This window comes from Pygocentrus nattereri, chromosome 13 (assembly GCF_015220715.1).
Source record: "Pygocentrus nattereri isolate fPygNat1 chromosome 13, fPygNat1.pri, whole genome shotgun sequence".
NCBI lineage: Eukaryota > Metazoa > Chordata > Actinopteri > Characiformes > Serrasalmidae > Pygocentrus > Pygocentrus nattereri.
The window spans coordinates 27,998,504-28,026,439 of NC_051223.1; the positions used below are offsets into that span (position 1 = coordinate 27,998,504).

At 40.0% G+C, this 27,936-nt stretch overlaps 1 protein-coding gene across 4 annotated transcripts; it reads left to right on the forward strand.

The window, feature by feature from the left end:
* The first annotated feature begins 431 nt into the window (after window positions 1–431).
* mta3 (metastasis associated 1 family, member 3) lies at window positions 432–27,837 on the forward strand. Of its 4 annotated transcripts, none has more exons than XM_037544033.1 (20): window positions 432–696; window positions 2,156–2,223; window positions 4,729–4,822; window positions 6,763–6,889; window positions 7,653–7,716; window positions 7,898–8,015; window positions 10,378–10,480; window positions 10,858–10,957; window positions 11,067–11,255; window positions 14,674–14,748; window positions 14,886–14,944; window positions 15,072–15,193; window positions 15,825–15,982; window positions 16,479–16,701; window positions 21,226–21,318; window positions 21,429–21,611; window positions 21,717–21,748; window positions 23,466–23,587; window positions 24,896–24,923; window positions 26,917–27,837. In XM_037544033.1, exons 1-20 carry the CDS (start codon window positions 669–671, stop codon window positions 26,962–26,964), a joined length of 2,034 nt encoding a protein of 677 aa, XP_037399930.1. In that variant the 5' UTR covers window positions 432–668; the 3' UTR covers window positions 26,965–27,837. The 4 variants fall into 4 exon arrangements, with proteins under 4 accessions (XP_037399930.1, XP_017558548.1, XP_017558555.1 ...); XM_017703066.2 differs by having other exon boundaries at window positions 433–696; window positions 23,463–23,587; XM_017703059.2 differs by lacking the exon at window positions 24,896–24,923.
* Window positions 27,838–27,936: the final 99 nt, after the last annotated feature.

Below are 27,936 nucleotides of genomic sequence, written 5' to 3' on the forward strand. Positions count from 1 at the left end.
CCTTTATATTTCTTCTGTCCTCTTTGCCGCCACAGTGTAGATACTAATCATTATTAGAGCGAGACCAGTGTCTTCAGTGCGCCACAGGCTGCCGAATTAGATTTTTAACTGCATTAAAGATATTTTCCTCCGTTTTTAAAATCCTCATTCAAAACCAAAACACGGAGTGCCAGGTGTGCATTTTGTACAGGTCCCCTTGAAATAAAAGCGCCAATGGCCTTAAGGAACGGATCCGCATGTCTCGACTATACGTTTTAATGTAATTCCTGCTTCATGAAATGTCGCTGAATCGCTCTTAGACATAGCGCGATTGGTTCCAAACCTTTTGACTCGTTTCTCTGAGTCTCTCACTCTCTTGTTTTTTCCATCCCTCCCTCCACTCTCCTCCTCCTCCCTCACTCCCTCCCTCATGAGGAAGCTCGTCTCCCTCCCTCCCTCTCCTCTGAGTTACCGTATTGTACTGTGAATCTTAGGAGGGGGCTCCTCAACAAAAACACAGAAAAAAGGGGGAAAAACAGAAAGTGGTCTCCCGCTCCTCTCGAGGGTCACCCCCACTTCTACTACAGTCTGTATTGTTTTACTAGTATTAAACACAAACGTTTTAGTCAGTTATTTATTATTATTTTTATAGTTTATGGTTTGGTTTTTAACACTCCGGGAGGGCAGAAATGGCGGCCAACATGTACCGGGTCGGAGGTATGTCAGTCTGGTATTTCTGTTAGCCAAAACACGGTCAGCTCACACATTTTGTGGCGAACTTTTAGCGTTACTTAAGCTGAACTCGAATAAGTGAGTACTTCACAGAGGCGGACAGACGCAAGGATATTTTGAAAGCGGTCGGTAACGTGGATTTGGGGGAAATGTTTTGGGGATTGATGTGGGTCAGGCCTCTAAACTCTGTTAGCCGCACTAGCATGCTAGCGGGAGAGCTAGCATAGCAACGCTCGCTAGCCTTATCAGAAACACCTCAATCAGCTAATCTGGCTATCAAACGGATGGCGATAGTGCATAAAACCAACTTTCCTCATAAATCCACCCTTAGTCTAGCGAAGCGCATTCCGTTTGAGTAATGAGTGGTGTGATTTTTTTTTTTTTGTTTAACGACGAAGTTTATCTTTGTGGCCATTTCTCTTCGGTTTGGCACACGTCCATTAGTTATGGATCCTCGAGCTAAGTTAAGTTAGCATTTTACAGCCACAGTGCTCACCTCGCCGTATCGCCGTAACATTAACTACCGTACAAACATTGTTGGTTTTATTTGACGTTACTGAATTTACTTGGACATTATTGTTGCTTACGTTACCATGTTTGCACAACAGTCCGCATTTTTGCCCCACGTACTCATTTTAGCTGTTTATCTTCGCCTTAATATTTTGGCATCGCCGTTTCGTGCAATTAGCCGGCTACAAAGTAGTAGATTAGCTGGCTGTGTCAGGCTGGCCGACATTGTTTCAATGGCGTCGGTTAAGCTGTAGCAGGAGTAAACGAATCTAAATGGGACAAACTGTTCCGTTTGTGCTCATGTTTGGGCTCTAAACTCTATTGAGATAATTGTGTCTTAAATTGCAGTGTTTTCTATCAGACTCAGTGCATCAGAATGTCACTGAAGTGCCCGTTAGTGTAAAGGTCGCTTACAGTCAAATATAGAGTCAGGCTGGTGGTTGTAACATAAATAACTGTGCTCTCATTCGCGCCATCGGGTTTATAGGTGTGAAAATGAGATCAGTTATTAAGAAGACTTCATTGTCGAGAACGACGAAATAGACCCTGTCACGAAAGCACTGATGAGACAGTTTTTGTCTGGTTGATCATATCCCCAAACCCAGTTGGTACGTCTGATTTTATAAGCTGCTTGTCCACAAAGTCCTGATTGTGTACGATGCACCCTGGAGTTTTCATGATTCCCGTGCAGCACTCAGTTACGATTGTGGGAGAAATTGATTGTCTTTTGCTGAAGTCTGTCGTGTGAGTTCCGAAGCTGTAATTACATCAGGTTTACTGTACTGTGAAGAGCACAGTGTTGTATCAGTTGTAAATAACTGTATTTTCTGCTCGTTTTTTCTGTGTACAGGTTCTACCTAATGTTATGATTTTGCTTTTTGGATTAACAAGCCAGCCTTGCAAAATGAAATACCATCTTTTTTTTTTCTTGCAGATTATGTCTTTTTTGAGAATTCTTCAAGCAACCCTTATCTGATCCGGAGAATAGAGGAATTGAATAAGGTACAGTTCTGTGGGAGAGTGAGAGCTGTTGTGGGTCTTTTTTGGGAGAGGAGTGAAAACTAGAAGGACAAATGGAAAGCAGGCCAGCACATCACTGGGGAAAATGACCAGGGTGTCTTTATGTATGTCAAATCTGTGGAAGAACTGGTCAGAAACGTTCAAGATGTAGAAATTATTAAAATGGAGCAACATGAACTTTCAATGGGCTTCACAAATGATTGACTTGCCGGCAGTTGTCAGAGCAGCTTCCTTCTGTTTTGCAAACCAGATGCAAATTTTATTGAGTCGTTCACAGAAAAAGATTTACAGTTTAGTCCTGGTCTCACACATTGTTGATCAGTCAAGACTTGTTCAGTGTGCGAAGCTTGCTTCTTTAGTTTTGCATCGGAGCTGCAAAGCTAACATGAATGAAAGCCTTTCACCTTTTTGGTGATGTAGTTCTGTTATATTAGTCTTGTAACCACAGCATAAAACTAAGGAAGCACTCTTAAGGAACACCAAATGTTTGTGGCTGATCAGTTATGTTTGGGCCGAGGGTAGAACAGCGTAAATATATTTTTTATTTTTTTAGTGAACTATTCCTTTAAGTTTTGAAGAATACTTTCGATTAGGTTTGTAAATGTGTGAAAGCTAGAAGTCCTGTTTTGTATATTGTATATACAAATATATTTGTATATAAGCAAGAGTCACAACCTTTTTGAGTTATCTTTTTGAATGTCTTTATTAAAATGATCAGTGATAATCATGCCTTAAATGCCAGCATACAGTGCAATTATTATTATTATTATTAGTATTATTATTATTATTTATTTTTTTATTTTTTTAAATTCATAATGATTGTCAGTTTTCAGATTGGATCCTGATGAGATTTGGACATTTTTCCCTACGTGTTGATATTTGTCTCAGAAATGTCTGTAACATGATACATGGTAGCAGGTGTTAAAACTGTTTTTCATATGGCAACAGAGGTTACATGGCACACACCTCTGCATTCCCTGTAGCTGTATATATACACAGTGTAATTATTTCATTCATTTAGATTTTTTCTTGTATTCTGAATAAATTCCACAGCCATTATGTAGTTGAACAGCAATGCCCAGTTCACACATTACATTAAAAAGTATTGGTAACTAGTTCTGACTTCTTAATAGATTGATTTCAGTAGTGCATCCGGTTAGTATGCTGTGCACTACCATGGTCCTTTTGAAATTATTTTTTTCCTGATCTACTTTTTTGAATTTTAAATGATATTAATGCAGGATCCCCTACTAAAAATGTCCCCTACTAAAATATGATAGATATCATATTATAAGCATAGATTCACAAATTTGAAAAAGTGTGTGGATTCTTTGCTGATATCATGAATTTTCCAGTTTGGCGGGTTGGTCTGTCCATTTGTTGTTGGTGTGACTTATCTTATGGCACGTCTGTCAAAACTAATGATTCACTTGTCTGGCAAATTTAATTAGCTGATATTTTCAGGCTGTTACTCTGGTTTTGCTTGGGTAATTCTGCATTCAAACAGACATCACATATCGTCTGCAGTGTTATGATGGCCTTGGCTTTAATAGGTTAAGTAACAGGTCATCTTTTTTGATTGATCAGGCTTTGATTATCTGGATAGAGAAAGCAGTGTGGACATGGTCAGTCTCATTAGGAAATGATGCAGTCATAAATCTGTATGAGTTTTGATCTTCAAGCTTTCGCTCGTGGGAAATTACATGTGTGAAAGACATAGTCAAACATTATACAAGTTTTTTTTTAATGAACCAGTTTGCATCAAGCTGCTGCCAGACTAACCTTTCACACCAGACTATACAATACAAGACCAGACGGTCTGGGGAGTGTCATTGATCCCCATTACCAGCTGATCTGTGTGCTAATACTTTGAGCAGGCACAAACACTGGTGTATGCACTGTATGTGCTGCCAATCGGAACTGGGCAGTATGTGCAATATATAGATCCTATCTTGCTTGCTCTGTTTAAGGGAGAGAAATGGTACTTTATTATCCATGCAAAAAGATTAGACAATCCAGTTTAAAAAAAAAAAAAGTTATGTGACTTGCGTAAAGCATATTTGCTTCATTATGCTTTCTGTTGACAACAACTTCAAAGGGGCTCCCCAGACAGCTTGGTCTGTAAAGCTTGCTGCAGCAGCAAGCAATATGGCTTATTAGATGAACTTATTAACAAATGCCTGTTCTGTGTTTTGTTTATATTGATGTACTAACTTTTTAAATTGCTTCCTTTGTGATCCTGAGTCTGTCTGAGTGATGCTAATTTCCTGTCTCTGAATGTACCTTAAGGTACATGGTTCTTAGTAGTATATTAGCATCTGATTTTTCAGCAATAATTTTTCATCGTCCTCTCTGTACTGCTGAATTGTACATGGTGGTCTGCAGTTTGTGTTCCTATATTAATGAAGTTGGTTTAGGAGACCAGACATGTATTTAAAGTGTGATGTGGCGACCTGATGGTGACCCTGTCTCTCTTGCTGCTTTCAGACGGCAAGCGGCAATGTGGAGGCGAAGGTGGTCTGTTTCTACAGAAGAAGGGACATCTCACAGAGTCTCATCCAGCTGGCAGATAAGCATGCAAGTGAGTGAGATTGCGTGAAACTAAATGGTGTTTGGTGGCAGTGTATGAGCATGTGTTTTAATGAAGAGTGTGTTTTAGTGCGATCCTGTCTATAAACAGTCAGGCAATATGCACTCACTGAAGGCTTTATTAGGAACACCTGTACAACTACTCACTCATATAGTTATCTAATTTGCATATTGTGTGGCAGCAGTGCAGTGCATAAAATTGCGCAGATATGGTCCAAGAGCTTCAGGTCGAATTCACATGAACCATCAGAATGAGGAATATGACCTCAGTAATTTTTAATCGTGCCACGATTGTTGGTGCTAGATGGGCTGATTTTAGTATTTGTACAACTGCTGATTTCCTGGGATCTTCATGCACAATAGTCTGTAGAGTTTTATTTTTTAGAATGGTGCAGTAAAGGAAAGAAAATTCAGGAAGCGCCAGTTCTGTGGATGGAAATGCATTGTTGATTAGAGAAGTTGATGGAGAATGGCCGGACTGCTTCCACCTGACAGAAGAAATCCGATAACCACTCTGTACATTTGTGGTGGATAGAAAAGCATCTCGGGATGCACAAGATGTCGAGCCCTGAGATGTATGGGCTACAACAGCAGAACCACGTTGTGTTCCACTTCTGCCAGCCAAGAACAGAAAGATGACGCTGCGGTCTTTCCAAAACTGGACAGTTGAAGACTTAAAAAACAGCCTGCTCTGATGAATTTCGATTTCTGCTGAGGCACAAATAGTAGGGTCAGACTTTGGTGCCAGTTGCATGAATGCATGGACCCAACCTGCCTTGTGTCAACAGACCAGGATGGCGGAGGTGATGTAAGGCTAGGTGGAATGTACACTTTGGGCCAGTTAATATCAGTCAGTCATAGCTTGTATGCCACAGCCTATTTGAGTGTTGTTGCTGTTGGCTTCCAGTATGGTTATGGACCATGTTACAAAGCAAAAGACATCTCAAACTTGTTTCATGAACATGACTATGAATTCTGTATTCTTTAGTGGCCTTCCTAATCATCGGATTTGACTCAAAGAGAGCACCTTTGGGATGTGGTAGAATGGGAGATTCACAGCATTAAAGTGCTCCTGAAAACATGGACCAGAATCTCAAAGGAATGCTTCCAGCATCTGATGGAATCCATGCCAAAAAGAATTGTGAAAGCTCTGTTGCTAATACTAGACAGCGGTAATTGCTTTGTTGGGGTTTCCTAATCCATACTTCAGGGGCCTAGAACTGCTTAAAAATGGTCATTGATGAGTCAATCGGAGTACATCTTCTGGAAAGTTTTTTTTTTTTTTTTTAATGCTATATTTAAAACCATGCATCGTTTAAGTTTTACTCAAGATGTTTTGCCTTTGGAGCTAAACTTAATGGACAAATGTTTTCACTGCAGGATCTCTCTGCTATATTTGAACATATTGACATAGTTCACTTTCAGTCTCAATAAACAGTGATAGACACTCATTATACTTGAAATTATAATGATGTCCATGGTGCCACCAGATCAGACAAAGACCAGCCAAATGACTTGTGTTCATAACTGTAGCTTGTCCCACCAATCAGATTATTTGATTGCCTAATGCATGCTGTCATCACTGGCCATGAGTAGAAGCATGCTGTGGAAAAAGTCTTTAAGCAGCTTTAATAACTTTTTGCTTGTAATACAGGTGGATCTCAGGGTGCAGTATAAGAGATGTTTCTGTGTTTTCCATAACATATATCTTACCTATTCACTTTGTGGAATAAATGAGTTTAAGATCTCCATTTAAAGTGGGTGTTTGGATGGTCTTATGTAATAGTCTGTGATTTTGTGTTTTGAGGACATTGTCTGCATTGGCTGCTTATACTGCTGCTTTTTTGTGGTGAAGCTCTTTAATACCTAATGATGAATGAACTGTGAATGTGGCACTTTGCCTGATTTAATGCTATGCGTTTTTGTGTGCAGAAGACTTGGAGGAAGAGAAAGAGAGCCCTTCAGAGCCAGAGCTCAGCGAGAAACAGAAACACCAGCTCAGACACAGAGAGCTCTTTCTGTCTCGCCAGTACGAATCGCTCCCTGCAACACACATCAGGTAAACACACCAGCTCGTTCCTAGAGCCTGCGTACATCAGCATATGGTCAATAGGTGGAGGAGTAGCCGTTATTTAAATTTGGGCTATGTGAGCTAAACTGCCAGTGTTAACCAGACACAAGCAAGCAGCACCACTAGCATTGTGTAGAAGGTTCCTTTGAGGCTCTAGTGATAAATGCATTAGTAGCTTGGAGCTTTTAATTAAACGGCAGTCAGAGTGAGTTGTGTGAGGTTAGCTGAGACCTGCTGTGTGCTCCCAGATTGGTATTGCCCTCAAAAGAAAGGGAAAATGTTTTTTTTTTCTTGTTGTTAATCTCTTTTTGGGGGGGTGGAATTGAGTCATCGTGGTAGGCTATAGTTCTATGTGGGATTCTAGACATCTCATGGAAGACAAAAACCCACAATCCCATTACACACATATCTCTCTACTGGAGTCATACAGAATAGGGGCTCACCCCTTTGTCCTTATGTAGTCTGACAGTATCGCCCAGTTGCCCCAAATGTTTCTTTTCACGCTCCGTTCTCTCATCTGTGCTTATTTCTCATATCTCACCCTTTCCCATATCACCTCTCACCTCTTTATTTTTTCTCACTTTTTCTACTATGATCCTGTCTCTTTCACACACTCACACTTTCTCCAGTACTTGTGCACTCCTTCCCCCCTGCTATGCTGGGGCCTGCTGTAAGGGCGTCTGGGGGAGATGGTCTGTGTCGGTCTGTAGTTCTGAAGACTGGTGTATGTCGTTTATTTTTTCTTTTTCAGGGGGAAATGCAGCGTTGCCCTCCTGAATGAGACTGAATCTGTGCTCTCCTATCTGGACAAAGAGGTACCTGAGTACTTGCTTCTGCTGCTGTTGTTGCAGAATTTACATTACATTTAAAATAATAAGCTGACTTAAATGCATTTCCAATGGGATAATTTAAGAAACCATGTTTTGGATTTAATACACTTTCCTCCCTCATCTCTCTGTTGCACGGGCTCCCTCATGTGCTCTCTTGCTCTCTCAGGACACCTTTTTCTACTCGCTGGTGTACGACCCCACACAGAAGACTCTGCTGGCAGACAAGGGGGAGATTCGTGTTGGCCCCCGCTTTCAGGCTGATGTCCCTGATATGCTACCGGAAGGTGAGCAGAGTACATGCTCAATCTAGCCCTGCACTACTCCATCAATATCTGTGATAGTGTAGGTGTCAGTTATTCTATATATATATATATATATATATATATATATATATATATATATTTTTTTTTTTTTTTTTTTTTTTTTTCCACCATGAGAGACAGGGAGAGAGGTCTGGTTTTAAACTGAACTGTAATCTCAGGACCTTTGTTTATATGCACTTGATGAATAATGCTGCATAATGCACTTGATGAAAGATGATTTCTGCTTCCTAGGTTTGGGTTCTGTAACTTCTTTCCTTGCTCTGACAGGGAGGGTTTAAGGGGTGGTGCTGAGTATTTGCTACTGCAAAATGTCATGATAAGCTTGATTTGTGGCCACTAGTGCATCACAAAAGGAACAGTGTAGATTACAGTGTAGAATATCAGCAGCTACAATCAGTCAAGTGTGAAATTGCTCTTCTGTCAGTCTTTGACTTCACCTCCTGCTTTGAGCATGCATACTTTAACTGATTATATCCCCTTGTGCAAAGATCTTAACAACTCTTGGCATCGCCTGTTAAACATCATCCTTACAGCCTATTTTGTATATATTTTTGAATGAGTTTGCACAGCTCACAGTATTAAAATTAAGCTTTGATTCATAGTCCTTTGTCAAAAACCCTGCTCCTTATGAGAGGCACTGATGGAGTTTTGGAGAGATGCCGTTGTTGTTTGTGTACTTTCCTGTTACATATACTTTCATAAAATGTATAAATTTGGATTAAAATCAACCTGATTTAGCATTAAAGGAAAATCTAACACTTATTTCTGTAATCTAACAAATGCAATAAAATTATAAAACAGACAGTTTAGCGGTTTCCCAGTGTCACCTAAATTTTGTGCTCTTCAGAGTTATTGCAAATACATCATGTATTTATATGTACACGATACGTATATGTATACGAATAGTAAACAATCTGATAAATGCTTCTTCTCCCCATACAGTTATCTTTTTTCAAATCAAAGAAATGTAAAATGAAATGCCATTTTGCATTGACTTGATGCTAACTTATTTAACCAATAAGATTTTGCCTTTAATCAGTAGGTTTTATCACTTATTCAGTGTTGCAGGCAGTACTGTAGAGGTGAGAGTGATTTGTAGTTGTGGAGGCACTACCTTTTAATAATGCCCCCCTGCTTTCTACCTTTCTCCTTCACTGCTATTTGGTGCTATTTGTACACTTTGGGAATTTTGATTGCTATATCAGTAGGCCCTTTACTGCCTGCCTTGACATGTCCCATTTGTTATGAGTCCTGCAGTGGTTTCTGGAATCTGAACATTTCACTGTGGAATTGAAGGAAACTGAGTTTGGTTGCCTGCACCAGGCTTAAAGAAGAGTGTAGTAAATGTGACGTCATTGTGGTTCTGTGTGGTTTGATTTATTGGAAGAAATTGACTGACTTGTATTCGAAGCACACTTCCTTTTTCAAATAGGAGGACTGCCTGTGTAATCATGGCTCTACTTCAGCAGGATGCTACCTACAACTGCTGGAACAGAAGTGATTGTCTGGACTATATGTCTTGATGGTTATGCATTGTAACACCTGGGATGCCGAGACCTGGTGTGTTTGTTTCTGTAGGAGATAGTGTGACTGGCCCACTCAATTATGGTTTAAGTTGAAAATCTGTGGTGTTCAGCGCTGCTCAGTGGTGTTTGGGAAGTGTGTGCTTTATCATAGAAAGTCTAAAGATTTACTGAAAAACAGTGCACAGGGCTAAATTGTGGGAACACTAATTGCATGCAGCCTCCTTGTCCATTAAATTTTGTATTCTTATGTTTCAGGATGGTGATGACTAACAAAACAAATAATTGTAATGCCATTTTATAGTAGCACATCATCCCTAAATAATTAATTTGTCCTGTTGCCTTGGTCACTATAGATGTATTGAACTCCACTGGCTAATATGGGTCTGGTGCTGCAGGCAGTTCCACACACCTACAGTTCATCTGTGAAGTAAATAATCAGTGCTCTGCCCCCAGCACCCCCTTTTACCCATGAGAGTATTTCCTCAGTCTCTTCCCAATTATAAATTTGCCAAGTCCTTTAGATTAGAGTTGATTGGGATTTGAGAAGTTAAAACTAATGCTAGGCCACTGTTATCACTCTGACGGCTTTGATTGTATCCCCTCTTAACAAGAAAATGTGCTTCATTTCTCACTGTAGTGATTGATTCACTAAGTGCTTTGAATGAAAATGACTCAACATTGTGTGATAAAAGCTGGCACTATGCTTTCCTTTTTTTTTCCGTTGTACGGGCAGTCACCTGATATTTCCAGACATATGAAATGAGTAAATTAAATTTTTTTTCTTTTTTTCAAATCAGGGGAAGCAGATGACAGGGACCAGTCCAAGCTGGAGGTGAAGATGTGGGACCCAGAATGCCCTCTGACTAATAAGCAGATAGACCAGTTCTTGGTGGTAGCTCGGTATGGATGAGCATTCTGGGTTCATTTTGGTTGTATTGTTGTATTAAAATTATGTTCCATTAAAGTTGCAACAATTATAATGCTTTAACCAACAGTACACAATCTGCTTATATATTTGTAAAATATGTGTGTGTTGTGGTTGCATCTGCTTATCATTGCAACAAGTATTCATAATAAATATCAATGTAGATCATGTCTTGTTACAGTAAGGTTTCCAGTTTTATCTGTGAAGCTTTATGCTGTACAAAAAGTATGCTTTTACTTATAAACTGTGATCTTAATGCCAATATTGAATGTCACTGTGTTGCCAATTATGGTTGGTATATTATGTGAGAGAATAGAGTTTAAATTGATAGTTGTATTTTTTTTGTGTGAAGGGCGGTAGGCACGTTTGCTCGAGCGTTGGACTGCAGCAGCTCTGTCAGACAGCCCAGTTTACACATGAGTGCTGCAGCAGCATCGCGGGACATCACACTGGTACCAGCCTCAACAGCACCCTGTCTTGCAGCTCTTCTACCCCTTTCCAGAATAGCAGGCAGATCCCATTAATTTTCTCTATCTTTCCATTCTCTCCTTCTTTCTATAGTTCCATGCAATGGACACGCTGCACCGACATGGCTATGACCTGTCTAGTGCGCTGAGCGTTCTTGTCCCTCAGGGGGGACCTGTGCTCTGCAGGGATGAGATGGAAGAGTGGAGCTCCTCAGAGGCCAACCTGTTTGAGGAAGCACTGGAGAAATACGGCAAAGACTTCAATGATATCCGGCAAGACTTTGTGAGTGCTGCTCATATATGTCCATGCAAACCTCTAGCGTACATGTAACAGAAGCCCACACTTGACACATACCTGCGACTTGGAGACCTGGCCTGAACAGTCCCGAATGTTACAGCTAAATTTGAAGCCTGCTGGCATGCCCTAATGTTGACAGAGATGGGTTATTGAGCAATTCCAAACAAAGCTTTAGGCCGTAACTTGCAAAAGCATGCATGAGATTGCTAAAGTTATGTACATTGTGTGTGTATGTCAATACAATCTTTGTAATTTAAAAAAACAAAAAAAAAAAACAAAGTCTACTACATTAAAAATTAAACATATAAGCCTCATGTTGGACATTACTTTTTCTATTTCCATAAATTTGTAGTGCTAAATTACCTATAGGAACAAAGGGAAACTGGAGACTGGTAAATTGATCTCTGCAGTGGAAGGGGTGGTGAAGTAGAGGGGACTGAGATAGTAGCTGTAGTGACTCAGATAGAGAAATGAAGTGATGGTGGGTTGTGAGAGGGAGTGATGGTCAAGTTTGTTCCTCTCAGATAAGTTAGAACACTGGCCAAGACCAAGCCTGACCTTTTGACACCAAGTTGATTGAGAGAGACAGAAGAACTTGAGCTCATGAGTGTGTCTGTACCTGTGTCAGGGTCTGGTGTGATGGTGGCTGTTTTGGACTGATAGTAGGGTGTAGAACGGTATTTTAGCTCTGAAAAGGCACTTTCGTTTCTCTGGAGAGATGGCTTCTGACGAGACAGTGAAATTGACGTGCCCTTGGCCTGAGCTGCACCACAGGAGGACCAAGAGCAAGGCACCAGATGATGGCAGAAAAACCAGTGGTTATTCAGACACCCACTACACTCATGGTTCAGTAAATTGGAACAGGACTCCTTGTGCTGTTTAAAGAAATAATCCTACTAAGCTTTTTTGGCCTTTGCAAAGATATGCATGTGACGACCTTTGTGCTGTAGAGCTGAAGACTGACATGACAGTGGCTATTCCTGTTTCTAGCCTTTAGGTATGATTAGGCACAGGACCCGACATGGCTATGGCCTGTCGAGTGCACTGAGTGTTCTGGTCCTTCAGGGGGGACTTGTGCTCTGCAGGAATGAGATGGAGGAGTGGAGCCCCTCAGAAATACAGCAAAGACTTCAATGACATCTGGCAAGACTTTGTGAGTGCACAGACATGATGAACAGGGAGAGCTTTACAGGCTCACACTGTTTAAAGTTTGTGCATTAGCACGTTTTGGGAGATGAGAGCTTTTGTCCATGGACCCTGAAAGATTCAGATTATTTATCTGACCAGCAGCAGATACTTTCTCATGGCCTGGGTTAGATTCAAGATTCAAGAGTGTTCTTGCCATATCCCCAGCAAAACAGGCAGTTACACTGTGCAATGAAATTCTTACTTTGCTGTTCCTCCATTTACCAAATATAATCTTAGAAGAAAATAGAAAAAAATAGATAATATAAGAATAACACTAAAAGCGATAGTAAGTGCAGTTTTATGTGCAAAGTTGAAAGAAAAATCGGAAGTTACATGTGTGTATGTGCAAGTATGTAGAGCAGCTGTTAATAAAGTGCATATTGTAAGTAATAGACGCAAACAGTAGTGTTCTGACAACAGCAATACCGTGTATGTAAGGTGCAGTTATTGAGTGCAAGTGTCCTCACATTAAAAGTGAGGGGAAGAAATGGCAAAAAAGGCATACACATTTCAATTTCCTGTGTACTATAGCATTAGCTACCTCCAGAGGAAGCGTCAGTGTTTGTTTTAGTCTTTTCCTCACTGTCATATTCATGGGTGCCAGCGGTAAGGGACCAGAGTGCCAAATATTAAGGTATCTTGAACTGTTTTTAGCATTCATAATCAACGCGTCTGTAGTAGACAGGTGCTCATGAATAAACATGTGCATCTGTATGCGACACCGGAAGTCCTGTGCTGAAACTAAAGTAGCAAAATAAGGTGTTTTTGAGATTGTTCCAGTAATCGCTGTCTTGGCAAAGGCTGCAACAAACTACTGTTTTGGAAGTTAATTAATTTGTCAATTGAGACATGAGATTAAACAAGTGTTTTTTTGTTTGTTTGACAAGCTATCTTTTTAGGTAGCCATGCACCTCTTTTCTTCCTTTGGCTTGCAATTTTAGCTTTTTAGTCTTTGTAGAGCATTTCAGTAGATGATTTTTCATTCACCTTTTTTATGCAGAGTATGAATAAATATATGTAGAAAAACCTGGATGGCAAAGCCAAAAATAAAGAAATGCATAAATGTCACCAAAAAACATTTTTATGCTTAGACAGGGTGGAATAGTTTGTTTTAATAGTAAAGGAGAATTAAAAAAAATGTAATGGAAAAAGATTTATAAAAATCAAAATGATCATGTAGCGAGAGCAATAGTCACGTTTCAAACATGGTGGCAGATAAAAACGAGCTAGACCCGCACAGGGATAGAGCAAATATAAGGACAGGCTGAGGATCACTGATGACTGGTTTGAGAGCCACATACCTACGTTATTAATGTTTTTGTTTTTTTTTTCTTCAAGGATGCTGCTAATCTGTAAAGATGTTTCTTAGCAATTTTTGTAATCAGTGTCTGTGTCGGGTAGGGCCATGTATAGACATACAATACGTATTACAGTACCACATTTTTTTTTTAATCTTAATTTTAGGAAAACTGTCATGCGTAAAATCTTAAAAGGTGACTTTTTATGCAGGTATGTAGGTGCCTCCCTATAGGATAGGATATTTTGATTCACCTGAAATGATGCAGGATTTATTATTACAACACCATAGGTGCCAGAATGTACATACTTTTAAATACATTCACAGTGATGTGGGAAAATTCTAACAAAAAGCTGGAGAATAGGAAGCTGACTTCAGCCTCATCTAAATGTACTTACCAGAAAATGTTACCAGCATTAAAAGAATAAGTAGGATTTTTGATATCCTAAATCACCTTATCTGGGAGTAAGTAGTAATATTAAGTTGGACAATACAGTAGACTGTATGATATACTTGAATTAAGGCTGAAGTAACATGAAAAATACAAGCTACTATGCAATAATAATGATACGGGCATGGTGCTCGATAGGTAGGACAAATTGTTAGAACACTGAAGGGTTTCAGATTTAGCCATTGGTGGTGATGTTACTAGCCAGCTAGGTTTGCTAATGCTAGTGCTGTACCTCATTGTTTACATTGGACTGGAAGAGTAATCGCTGAAGATAGATCCAAACACTACCATTTAGCAGTTGGGGTTTATTTTCTTACAACGTTAATGTGAGCAACTAGATGTTGCGGTCTCGGTTTGAATTCAGTGCTACATTGAAGACGTCAAAGTTAGTTTCAATGACTTTGTGTTACTACTCTTGGAGTTAGTGTGATCTCTCTCATTTGTGCCATCTTTCTTCTTCCTTTCAGCTTCCGTGGAAGTCTCTGACTAGCATTATTGAGTATTATTACATGTGGAAAACCACAGACAGATATGTGCAGCAGGTGAGCAAATTTTAAAGTACATGGAAAAAAAGAAATATCAGGAATTATGTTTGCTCCATGCTGTTACATTAGTAGTTTTTTCGACTCTCTGCATTCCTGATTGTATCTGGTGCTAAAAGTTCTCATTATTTATTCAGAAACGACTGAAGGCAGCTGAAGCAGAAAGTAAACTGAAGCAAGTCTACATCCCCACGTAGTGAGTGTGAACATCATCCTACTAACCCTCCTCTCTTCCTTGAGCTTTTATGCAGTTCACCCTTGTAAACTTTAGTGTTTATTCATTGTGGTGAGGTTTTTTTTTTGTTCCTGTTTTTGCTTTACAGTAATAAGCCCAATCCTAACCAGATCTCGGTCAGTAATGGCAAGATGGCCACTATGAACGGTGCGGCAGGACCAGGCGGTTTCCACACAGCTGGTGGGGGCCGTGCATGTGAGAGCTGTTTCGGTGAGTGCCTCAGGACTCTTCACCTAGCTATAATCAATAGAGGTTCAGACAGTTCACTACACTATGCTGGGACATCTGTATGTCTGAAAGTTGCATTCTTCCATTGATAGTGAGAGCTGTTCTCCTGCTCGTTCATTTTCTAATTTGATTTACCGAGCTGTCAAACTGTGATCCATGTGATTAGTCAGAGTTTTAAAGAATCAATGCTGATCATTAAGAATGATCAAATGTGTCTGGGACTGATTTAACATGTAATCCATTACTCTTGAACATTGATTATTGTTTAAATGAATCCAAGAGCAGTTCATGGCCAGGGGTTGAGAGATGGAGAGTGGAAAGGGGGTTGGTTAATTATTTTATTGGTATTTTGCATGTCTCAGTTGCTGGGTTTTTTTTTTTTTTTTTTTTTTTTTTTTTTTTTTTTTTGTGCGAGTTTGCATGGTCAGCTAAGGCTAAAGCAGAGTTTAAAGATGGGTCTTAATTCATATGAAATTCAACAAAATTGTTCCTTTATACTTCATATGAATTATTCATGAATATGAATCTTGAACATAGAACATAATGTAATGTTTCTGCTCTACCACTGACATGTTAGTGTAAGACTGTGGGTCACACTCCTTTTTCTCTTCAGCCATGCAGTCTCCTCAGTGGTATTCCTGGGGTCCTCCGAACATGCAGTGTCGCCTGTGTGTCTCCTGCTGGATGTACTGGAAAAAGTATGGTGGCTTGAAGATGCCAAGCAGAGCTGAGGGAGCAGAAGAGAAAACGCCACCAAGCCCTGCTTCAAATGTAAGCACCTAGATGTTTGGTGATCGTGGCATTATACTGTGTATATAGTATACAAATAGCTAAGTCATCCTGCTCATCTCCTGAGTACATATTTCAAATATGATTTAGTAAGTGCTTTTTAGTGTAGAATGAAATGAATGCCTATTGCTGTGAGCAGTGGTGTGAGACATTGGCTGAAAGTATGCAGAATCACAGAACTCACTTAACTGACAAAAATGGACTAATTAGCTGGCTTAGGGCTAATTATTGTCATTAGGAATGTTAAGGAGAGATTGATCAGATGGTAGCCTAAATGAATCAGTTTTGGTCATAAATAGGCAAGGTAAAATCCTTCTCTCTCACACTCTTTCTCTGTTGTTCATTCTCACTCATTGTCACACACTCTTTTTCACCATCTATATTCCTGCTGCCCTCTCTTTCCGCTGCTGATCTCGTTTTCTTTTCTCCTTCCTCCACCCCTTCTCTCGACATCTTCACCTTTCTCGCCTGTTTATAGGAGCTGCGTTCCCACGGTCACACCCTGCGCCAGACCTCTCACATGGTTCCTGTGAGGAACAGCGGCAGTCCCAAATCCTCCATGAAGACCAAGCAGGCCTTCCTGCTGCAGGCTACGCGTCTCACCAAGCTGGCGCGTCACATGTGCCGTGACCTCATCAGGCTGCGTCGGGCCGCGCGCCGCCCCTTTGTGCCCATTAACTGTGGCGCTATAAAGGCGGAGTGTAAGAGCTCTTTAAATTCCTAACTTCAGTCTTTCTCTCTCCCACACACACTCGCACACAAACACACACACTTGCACACAAACACACGCTCTCGTCACCGCATCCCCCACTCTGCTACCCACTCCCACGTATCCACATCTCGCTGCCATTCCTCCCCTCCATTTCTGTCTTTTACTGTTTTTATTATTGTTATTATATTATTATATTATTTTGTTTTTTGTATTCCCCCCCCCCGTTTCCAATAAAGACTGCCTGTCCTCCATATTTTTGGGTTGCAATCATCTTTTCAGTTCAATTTTTTTAGGTTTTTTTTTTTTTTTTTTTTTTTTTTTTTGTCTCTTTGTTGTAAAAAAATAATTTCTAAAGGGTGGAACACAAATACACTTTACATGTCTCAGTTTGAGGAAGGGTTGGATTACATGAAAAACAGCTGAGTAGATCCCCTGTACCATTTCCTAAACATTATGGTAGATTGTAGTTGTATTTGCAAATTCATATAGAGTAAGCCTTATATTTACTAAAGCTACAATTTAAAATTGACCTTGAAATCTATTTTGCCTACAAGAAACTATATTTTGCACACCCTTTAAAGATGTATACTTCGTAATGCTCACTGTGAATAATACATTTTTATATTTGAGTGTTTCCTGTTCGGTCTGTCTTACCCCACCCTTCTTATTAGAGTAGATGATTCATTTCACTGTTGCTTGCTCCATTTCATCCCAAAGGTCATATCCAGCACACATTTTGTAATTGCATGTGTTTGCATGACCTGAGTTGTAACTCGGGCTAAGTACTGTAACTTTGTGTCCCTGTCTTCAGGCATAACTTCAAGTATATGATAAGGCTCCATAACATCAGATTTTAAAAAATGGTGCTGTATGTAATACCTTTGCTACTACAAGACCCAGGCAGATTTTTGTTTTAGGTCATTGCTACTTGTAATTAATATCCATCAAGGAGTTACCTTGTGAAATGTATTGTTTGTGGGTTCTTCTGAACCAAGTTACATGAAAGCCTGGTAGAGCTTAAACAGGCTTACACAATGTGTAAGCAGGAAGTGAAATCAATGTGAATCAATATTTAGCATGTCTAATATGCCCCTCTTTCTCAGGTCAGAGGGCTTAAGCACTTTGAGAAAGGCAGTGTAGGAGAGAGACAGCTTGGACAGTAGAGGAAAGAGCGAACTAAGTTTGGTTCAGGCAGAAATAATTTTGTATAGGCAAGCACTGGACAAACAGTGCATTGACCATCAATGTTATGATTCATGCAGTGCCACAAAGTTGCATCTGGTGACAGACTAATAGAGCTGCATTTGTGTGATATTAGACCACCACATGGTTATGGCAGGCTGCAATATTTTTTAAGTTAAAGTAAGAAAAGAAGTGCTAGATAAATTTTTACAAGTTGAAAATGAGCTGAAACCAGCATCAGTTTGTACTTTGTTTGGGATTATCTGTTTGTGAAATCTATAGTAAAAAGCATTTCTTGACCAACTCTCTGGTTTCACAGCTTTAATATTGTTTTAGGGAAATTCATTAAAAAAACAGAAAAATGGTTACTGTGGCTTATTACAGCAACACTGAGGTTCCAGGCATAAATCGCAAGGTAATATTATTCATTTTAGTTCTTTTGAAGAAATATGATTTACTAAAATGTTCTCTAGTGCACTTAAGGGTATAACACAGTTGATTTTCGTTTTTTTTTTTTTTTTTAAGAGTATTTTAATTATTTTTGTAAATGGAACCAGCCTGTAATAAAGTGAATTCTTAAATACAATAGCAAAGCATTTGAATTTCACAGTGTGTTATGGGATAGCCCAAGGAATGGTGAGCCATGTGAAATGAGTTGATAAAATCTTTTGTCCTGCCAGAGAGATATGAAATCATTGGCAAGTTGGGCTGATTGAGTTGCTTTCATGTAGCAAACGGCTCACGTAAGGAGAATGTCATTGACGGGCTGTTGAGGCCTTTTTTTTTGTGTAATTAGATCATGAATCATCTCAAGGCTTTAGTGGCTTTGTTCTCTCTGAGTGTATAATATAAGAAGTGGGAGTGAATAACACTCAGTGTTACTCCAAAACTAGTCTGGAAAAGTAATGACAAAATCATTTTCAGATCGAAACCTTTGATTAGATGAAGGCTCTAAGAGGTTCAAAATGATGTTTGCCTCAGTGAGTGAAAATGGTTCAGGTTTGTTTCTAGTCATTTTTCATGCAGTGTTTTTGTACAGGTTTATTCTTTAAATATGCCTTTAGTTCCTATTGTGGAGGTTTGCACAGTTAGGTTAGAAACCTCATTTGACAGCAGTCGATTTAGACATTAAAGCTTTTGTCAGTGATTTGCTAGTGCAGGTCACTTAGCCATAGACACATTGAAGGCATTGCAATCAATATTTGCTCCTCTTGTAAAACAAATCCAATGTAGACCAGCATCCTCAAATGAAAGTTTTAGTTTTGCTTTCCACTGAGAAGCAATTTTGTCTCCCCTAGGAGGCTGGATCTAAGGGCCAGTAAAGTGAACCTTTCAGTAACTCTCAAAGGACATTGGAGTTCACTTAAACAGATGTTTTCCACTTTCCTTTTTTTGGTGGTGGGGGGTGGGTCTGTATGGAATGGTATCTCAAGAGTTTCGCGTGCGTTTATCGTGTATTGAACAATGTGGCCACGTAACAAATTTGGATAAGTGATGTTACAAGTGGCGTTTTTTTCCCCCACATTTCTGTGGAAGTAGAATTTCTGACAGCAGCTTTTTTTTTTTTTTAAACCAGTCTGTTTTAGAGGATGGCTTTCTTTTTTTTTTTTTTTTATATAAAGCAGATAGATACTACAATTGGCAGAGCCCTGCAGATGCCTGGCTTCCTCGCCCTGTATCATGGCCTGTCCTAAGCTTCTCTGCCGAGTTTTGTGTTGCTTTTTCTATCATATACAATATTCCACTCTTTGCTTTCATTTCACTCCTGTTTCCACCCTCCTCCCCCTCAAGAGGCGTGTTTGTGTGTCCCACCCATGAGAAGACCTTTTTGACATCTCCATGTTATAAGGCATGGGGGTCCCCGGGGCATGCTCTTTGGTTTGTCTCCTTCTTTTCTATCCTATCTTGTGTTTTCATGGTGTCAATGTCCTGTGGGCAATCAAAAAAAACAAAAATAAAACCATGGCTGAAACCATCTTATCTGAGTCCTTGTAGTTTCATGTGTCTTGTGTACCTGTCCATCACTGTGCCACACTCACACCAGTAGGCCGAATGAAGCGACGGTCATATGAAATAGGCTTCCGCTGACAGCTTGAGTCTTTGGCTCCTGTCATTCTTTTCTGTCCATACCTTCATCAAGCGTGTTACATGTTTCTTTTTATGGTGTGTAAATGTGGATGTGCACACACCTATTTAATGCATCTCACCCATTTGGGCTGCTGTGAATGCACCTTCATGTTTCCTCTAGCCAACTTCATGGCATGATGGATAATCGGTTTTGATTTCATACCCATCAGCATGTTGCCCTTGAAATGAAAGCATTTCTGCTAAAATGTAAGTTTTTCAAATTTTGATTTCTAAGACGAGGATCAACAGTTTGAAACCTGGAGGCTTAGTGTCCAGCACATTTTGAAACTGCTGACAATTGCCCCACCAGGACTTAAATACTTCTCTTCTGAGGGCTGGTCTTAGATCTAAGGGCTAATTTCAATTTCGAGCTTTAGCCTAAATTAAATGGACTTAAATGTTGAAACCCTACAGATAGTGCAAGTTCAAGACTAGGCTTAAACAGTTCACGAAACCAGCTCTAAGGATTCAAAAACGTGTTTGCATGTAGTTTGTGCATGTATTGCTTTGCTTTGCAATCACATAATATACAATAGCACTAGCTAGGTCAGTAGAACTAATGATGGTTAATCAAAATAAGAAGTAAAGCCAAATATGCTTAATAATGGCAAAATGAAGATAATATCTGGTGATATTAGAGCCTTACTTTTTATTGAACAAATCAGAATGCACCTCACAAGTTCGTGTGTATCAGTAAAGATTCTCTTCTATAGGAACATATCTCATGATGAGATTTTATTTCCTATGGTTGATTATATTGCTTTTCACAAAAAGTCTAAAGTCTTCGTTTGCCAAGGCAACAGAAAAGAAGGTCTCTCAGAATCTTTAACCAGCTTCAACATTCCTGAAGATTTAGTGAATTTTTTAATGAGGTGAAGCTGGTCAGACAGAGACAGTAATGGGTGCCTTATGGTTATCAATGTGTTGGAGTTCAAGGAGTGGAAAAATGGCTTTAGCCTGAAGAAATGGTTGTGCAGCACAAATGTGATTTGACTTTGAATTTCCTTCTACTTTGTTCTCCTCACAAGCTGTCTATCAGTCAGAGAGGTACCACAGGGTGCAGTTTCACAAAGACATGCATCAGACTGACCCATTCAGTATGCACCATTCTGCTTCTGAGTGTGTACTTGAGAGTCTCTTGCTTGCTGCGGCATATTGACTTGGCCCTGTCTCTGTGTGTCCATTGCTGCTGGCTGATGTATAGATATGATCCGAGCGGCAGAAGGCATGACAGGGCGATCCACAAAGCCCAAACCATCCCAGCGGAGCACCCTGACCAGCATCCTGCAGTACCTTGGTGAGCCAAATCACTAAATGCAGGGACGCACTGCTGCTTCTTTAAACAGGTGTCCTGTTGTTCTTGCTGGAAAACTGAAACAGCGGCCATATTTGTGGTTATTGTTTCAGAGTCTCGTCCAGTGCCTCATGTCCAGCGTTCTCATCGTACACCTGGCCTGCAGGTCCAGCCCCCACGCCGCCTTCTCTCCTCTCTGCCTAGCCATGGTCCCCTCAGTATGCTGGGAAAACGCAGTTACCACCATCACAGCAGGGTGGAGTCTACTGAGAGAAGAGGGAATGCACCAGGACAAGGTGATTACAGACAAATGCATGTCAAGTATGAAAGACATTATATTATTCATTAGATATTATTAATTAGAAAACATAAACTGATTGTTTTTATTTATTTATTTGCAGAAAATCAAGGTCATATTGTGGCACCCATTCTGGTAGGTAGCTTTTACTACATTTCTGTCCTCTGTCTTGTTTCAGGTTAGGTTTAAAGAAAAGTCTAAGCACAAATCTATGTGAAGTATTTTACAGTATTAATCCAGGTATCTTCCATAAGTGTAGAAACAATATACCACTAATACAGAAATGATTTTTCCCTCCCAATGTTTTGGTTATGACTTTTATAAACAACAGATTTCATGCAATTGATGTCTCCTGCTGCTATTTTACTGCTGCATGCCCTCTTGTGGATAGTGATATGTTTCTGCAAACAAGCATAGAAACACAGGTAACAGAAGCCAATATGGCCAGAAAACCTGCTATGAAGCTAAAAGATAAACCATTTTCTGCTTTAAAGTTTTGGAGAATATAGTAATATATCTCAAGGATGTGAACTCTGAACTGAATTGTTTTTGTGCTTGTACAAGGCCATTTTGTACTTGAAAACAGGTCTGGTTTTATGCCCTATGGAATCCTATTGGAGCTAAGATATACACTATATTGCCAAAGGTATTCAAGCACCCAAACAATTGAATTCAAGTGTTCCAATCACTTCCATGGCCACAGGTGAACAAAACCAAGCACCTAGGCCTGCAGACTGCTTCTACAAACATTTGTGAAAGTGGGTTGCTCTCAAGAGCTCAGTGAATTCCAGCATGGTACCGTGATAGGATGCCACCTGTGCAACAAGTCCAGTGGTGAAATTTCCTCACTACTAAATATTCCACAGTCAACTGTCAGTGGTATTATAACAAAGTGGAAGCGATTGGGAACGACATCAACAGCCATGAAGTGGCTCATAGTGCGTAGAAGTCACCAACTTTCTGCAGAGTCAATAGCTACAGACCTCCAAACTTCATGTGGCCTTCAGATTAGCTCAAGAACAGCACAGAGAGCTTCATGGAATGGGTTTCCATGGCCAAGCAGCTGCATCCAAGACTTACATGACCAAGCGCAGTGCAAAGCGACGAATGCAGTGGTGTAAAGCGCCGCCACTGGACTGTGGAGATGTATTCTCTGGAGTGACCAATCACACTTCTCCATCTGGCAATCCAATGGACGGGTCTGGGTTTGGCGGTTGCCAGGAGAACAGTGCTTGTCTGACTGCATTGTGCCAAGTGTAAAGTTTGGTGGAGGGGGGGATTATGGTGTGGGGTTGTTTTTCAGGAGTTGGGCTTAGTTCCAGTGAAAGGAAGGCAGACAAGTGAATACTTTTGGAAATATAGTGTATATAGAGTCACATACAAAAGTTTGAAAATCTGGTCAGTTTTCATGTTTTGCTGGTTTTCTATGTGGAAGTAGATTGATGCATCCTCTACAGAGAATGACTACATTTTAGTGTGCAGTTTCATGTTATTTGTTGAATTTAACATATTGGTGAAAGAATAAAATGTAAAATAAAAATTTTCCCTCAATATGTTAAATTTACTGGAAAATTAAATGTTTAAGGGAAAAATGCTGATTGAAGTCAGCTCCAATCATAAATCATGGTTCATTTTTCTTCTGTACTATGACATATTTCTAAATGAAAGATGTAATCAGGAATGGTCTCTGAGCTAAAGATGAAAGTTTAGTCTAGACTTTATTGCTTGCTATTATTTATCATCATGGAAAAACAGAGTATCTTCAAACTCTCTCTGCTTCTCTCCATTTTCTTCTAATTACCCTTTGCTTTACTCTCTGCCTGCTCACCTCTTCACTTCCCTCTCTCAGCAGCATAACGGCCGGAGCGCCAGTGGCCCCAGCCTACGACCCAGCAACTTGATGTTGCGTAAGAGGCGGCCTAACTGGATTGATGCGCCAGATGACAGCTTTTTCCTTGTTTCCAGGGAGACCAGGTATGCCTAACAAATGTCCATCATGGCATCTCCTTGTGTGCTTTTTCATTCGTGCATCTATGCTTCAGGACACTGCACATGCCAGTGGTAACCCCCTCATACTAGCTCATATTTAGAGAAGAAAATTAGAGGCTTAGCTAGAGCATAACTCCTGTTTAGAAAATGCAATACACAGCAGGTCAGAGACCTCACACCTCACTCATATATGAAGAAGCAAAGCAGTACTTCAGGCCAAAGAACAGGTAGAATTTTGCTCTTTGTTTGGTACCTGTGGTGATTATTGACTGACTTGGCATGAGATGTCTAATTTATTTTCCCACATACTGATGCAGCCATCGGTTAACAGCCAGTGACACATTCAAATGACAGGGCCTGCACGTGTGTAATTACAGCATTCGTCATACCCAGTACTAGTAATAGCCAAGAGAGACTGATTCAAAGTTGGTCAGGCTGAAAAGTGACATGCAATTTCAAATTACAGGATCTGTATGTTCCTGTAATTAACAATGCGAATATATTTTTTGTCTTAAGTAGAATGCCACATGGGGGGAATACTTTGCTCATTTTTCTGGACTCTTTTAACAGAAAATCATAGGAATTGTAGGACCTCACTTACATGTATAGCTTTAGGGATGTGCTGTACAAGACTCCACAGGTAACCTGCAGGTGATCATGAATTAGTACCAAAACAAAGAATCAAGTATCTGAAAAACTCCATACAAGTCTTAAGTACTGCATGTGTGTAGACATTCTGTACTAGCTCTGAGCAGAATTAATTGTAGTAGTCCCATTTTAACTGGCCCGGTGAACCTTGATGAAGGGGGGAGGTCCACTTTAATGCATTCCGAACACTTTTACCCCAGTATTCTGGCTGGTATCATCTCAAATATGCAGATAATGATTACGTGACATGAAATCATACATTGTTAATTTTCAGTCAATAGAAATGTGAAGGAAATGTGAATATAAGTATCTTTTAATGGCTCACTTTTTACCACATATGTTCTACAGCATCACTTCCAACTTAATCTGATCTACACATCTGTCTACTAAGATGTGTACTCATTTTCTGAAGGGGATTATCAGTAAGATCTGAAGATCTGAAACCACTGAGCTGTTTGGAAATGAGATGCAAAGTAAAATGAACCAGGCTGCAAAATTAATACTGAGATGAATATTTATTTATTTATCTGTGGGTGGGGGTGTAAACTAGATGTAGAGGAAGCTTTTCTTTAATGCCCAATTGCATCATGGGTCACAGTGTGTTTGTGACTTCCTATGATTGACTGGCTGCTTGTCTCATTTCAGTGCTGCAGCCGTTAGACACCTGCTCATGGTAAGACCCCGCCCCACTGCTCCATCCACACCAAAACACATGCGCACCAACATGTTAGACAGGCTGAGGCCGCACCAGCTTAACTGTGGAGTCTGCAGCTCAAAGAATGATTTGGAATATTTCTGATCATTACATATGAAATGGAGAGCAATGTCTGACTCATCATAGGCAAGACCAGACTGCACTTTCCTCTCATTGATATCTTTTTCTCTGATTTTATACTCTTACTAGGGTTCATCTAGCAGCCTGGCTGAAAGTCATTTTATCATAAAAAAGATAATAGTTGCACTTTATTCCAAACAAAGTGGAGTTTAAGCCCACTGAAAGCTGGAGCTGGGGAGGAATCTGGAGGAAAATGCTTCTCCATTAATGCCCTGTCTGGATGAGCCATGACTGGCGCAGCTCTGTTCACTCTCATCCTGGTGCTGGAGCGGATGCCAGGCTAAATTTAGAGGCCCTGCTCTGAAAGATTAGCCTGTAACTGGGCTCAAAGAGGCTGAGACAAATGAGAGCAGGTCTGAGGCAGGGCCTGGCAGTCATGCTTTACATCATCATATGGGGTTACATACGGGGCTGTCTGGAAACAAAGATTGTGAAATCACCTTTCCACATATTCCGCATCTAAAATTGTCAAGAAGCATGAAACTCTGTGTTACCATGAGACAGTGAGGGTGTCATAAATCCATCTGCAGTGTCTTTAAGTCATAGGCATTTGTCATCAGCATGTTTATGACCAGTATTTCTGCTTATGCCTCCACATTCAGTCACTCTGGCAGGAACTCTGCGTTTGAAGTTCACTGTGTGTTTAGAATAAATTAAAGTTAATTTATGTTTGATCTATCTGGTAGTTATGTTCTAATTCTGAACATACACACACATGCTTTTGTTTTTTCTTTGTAATTTACAGAGTATGGCTCTGTATAAGTGCCCGTTGTCATACTAAGCTCATTCTATAATATATTGTTAGATTGGATGTTTGGAGCCATGGTTCCTTGGTTCCTCATTAGATCCAATCATAGGCACAAGGCGCCTATGAGCCTCATACATTTTGCATGAACACAAGAGCCAGGCATTCGTTCATTAGCCTGTTTATTGTGATTATGGCCTCAATCTTGTATTATATTATATTTAGATAATCAGGCCACACTGATTCATATTGCTAAGCTCACAAGCACTTAGGAAAACACTGTTTTCAGAACACCATCACTGTCACATGACACAGAACCTCTAGAAAGTCTTTTTCTTTTCTATTCTGTTTTTCCCTAACCCTACAAAACTGAAATATTTTGCTAAACAACAATATCACCAACATGTACTGTAATTTGTTTCATGGTAATTGAAATACTGTAGTCCATGTTTGTACTTTTCTGCATCATTTGTGTTCCCTCTGTTCTCTCACTTTGTGTTTGTGTGTGTGCGCATGTGTATACATCCACTGCAGTACAGGTTAATCTCAAGGGAGTGCAAGTTGGTAATGTAATTTTCTGTGGTTTAGACAAACACAAATGCCGCACGTCACGGCAACACAATGCCAACATTAGCTTTCTGTAATACAATAACATCATGGCAATTCCACTAAGAAAGATTTATGTGTTTTGCCCAGAGCTGCCGCAAGGGTTCAGTAATATCTAGTTAGTTCCTTAGTCACTAGGGACAAATCAGATGAGTCTATCAAAAGCAAAGCTGCAGATAAGCTTTCAATTCCTGCCCCATTAGAACATCGTGTTTATGATTGGATGAGGAGATTGTGATAACGATCAGGCAACGGCTTTGACAGTGTTTCTGAGATTATGATCCGCTGCTGATGCACTACGTAACATGATGCTTCATGCACAAGTCTTGGGTTACAAGGCAAAAGAAATATTGTGTAAGGATACTTCCAAATGCTTGATGCCATCTGAAACACTTCTGATTTTTGCTGCACATTTTACATACTTCACAATAAGGTTTGGTGAGTGAACGGTCATTATTTTCTGTTCTCTTTTGGTCTTAGGAAAGCCAGGAGGCTGCTCTCTCGTTCGCAGTTAAGAAGAGCTTGTAGGCAGCCGTGCGAGCAGATCAACCTGCGCAGGGTTCCCCAGGGGCCAGCGCAGGGGCCTGTGCTTGTGCCCCCTCACCCTAGTCTACGGATGCGAGGCCCAATCGTTATCCACGACTGACCCTCATCTGTCTCGTTTCAACTGCCTGCCCCTTTCCCTTTCTCTTCTCTTGAATTCTCTCTAACTCTACGACACTGGCTACATGTCCTTAAATGCCTCCTTTGGTTTCCAAGCCTTGCCCTCTACAGGACTAAAGAAATGACCCTAAAGCATTCCAAGAAGCATACTTAACTAACACTGTCCACTATGCCCTCACACACTTTCACTAAGAGCATCCTTAATGCTCCCTTCTGTCTCAGTAAAGCTTTGCTCTGGCAACTTCTTTAAGCTGTGAACATTGCTGATCTTCTTTGACAACCTAATACTTTGTGGCTGTATGGATTGAGCTAACAGGGTTCTTACGAGGCAGTAGTCAGGTGAAATGTCAGTAATTTCAAACAGACTCTTCTGAAAAGTATTTGTGTGCTCTTTTGTTTTTGTAATTTCATTTATTGCTGCATTGAAACCCTTTATTTCTCTTACCTTCTATGAATATTATGACATTATGTGAGCTGTTTTCAACTATGTTTGAGAGAACAGATAGTGTGTTGTACTGGACATTACTGGAGGACAGTATTATGTGTATAGCATGGCCCTTGCAAGTTACTGGTTATCCTCCAGTTTAAGCAATAGTCTTATCTGTTGGAGAGCTTGTCAATTTGATACAGTTAATTATGATCTTGTTTTGTACTTAAGACAACGTAATGTGTTTCTGACTGTACTGATCAGTGGAGGTCCATTTTACTCTTTGTGACTACTATATATATATATATATATATATATATATATATATATATATATATATATATATATATATATATATATTCAGGAGCACTGACTGGCCAGCAAGATTGACGGTACTAAAGTTTTGCTGC

Excerpts from the sequence above, each read along its gene's own strand:
- mta3 (XM_017703049.2), top strand. The coding sequence starts at position 669 with ATGGCGGCCAACATGTACCGGGTCGGAG. Across the intron at positions 2,224-4,728 it reads GAATAGAGGAATTGAATAAG|ACGGCAAGCGGCAATGTGGA; the intron begins GTACAGTTCTGT and ends TGCTGCTTTCAG. Across the intron at positions 21,612-21,716 it reads AGGGAATGCACCAGGACAAG|AAAATCAAGGTCATATTGTG; the intron begins GTGATTACAGAC and ends ATTTATTTGCAG.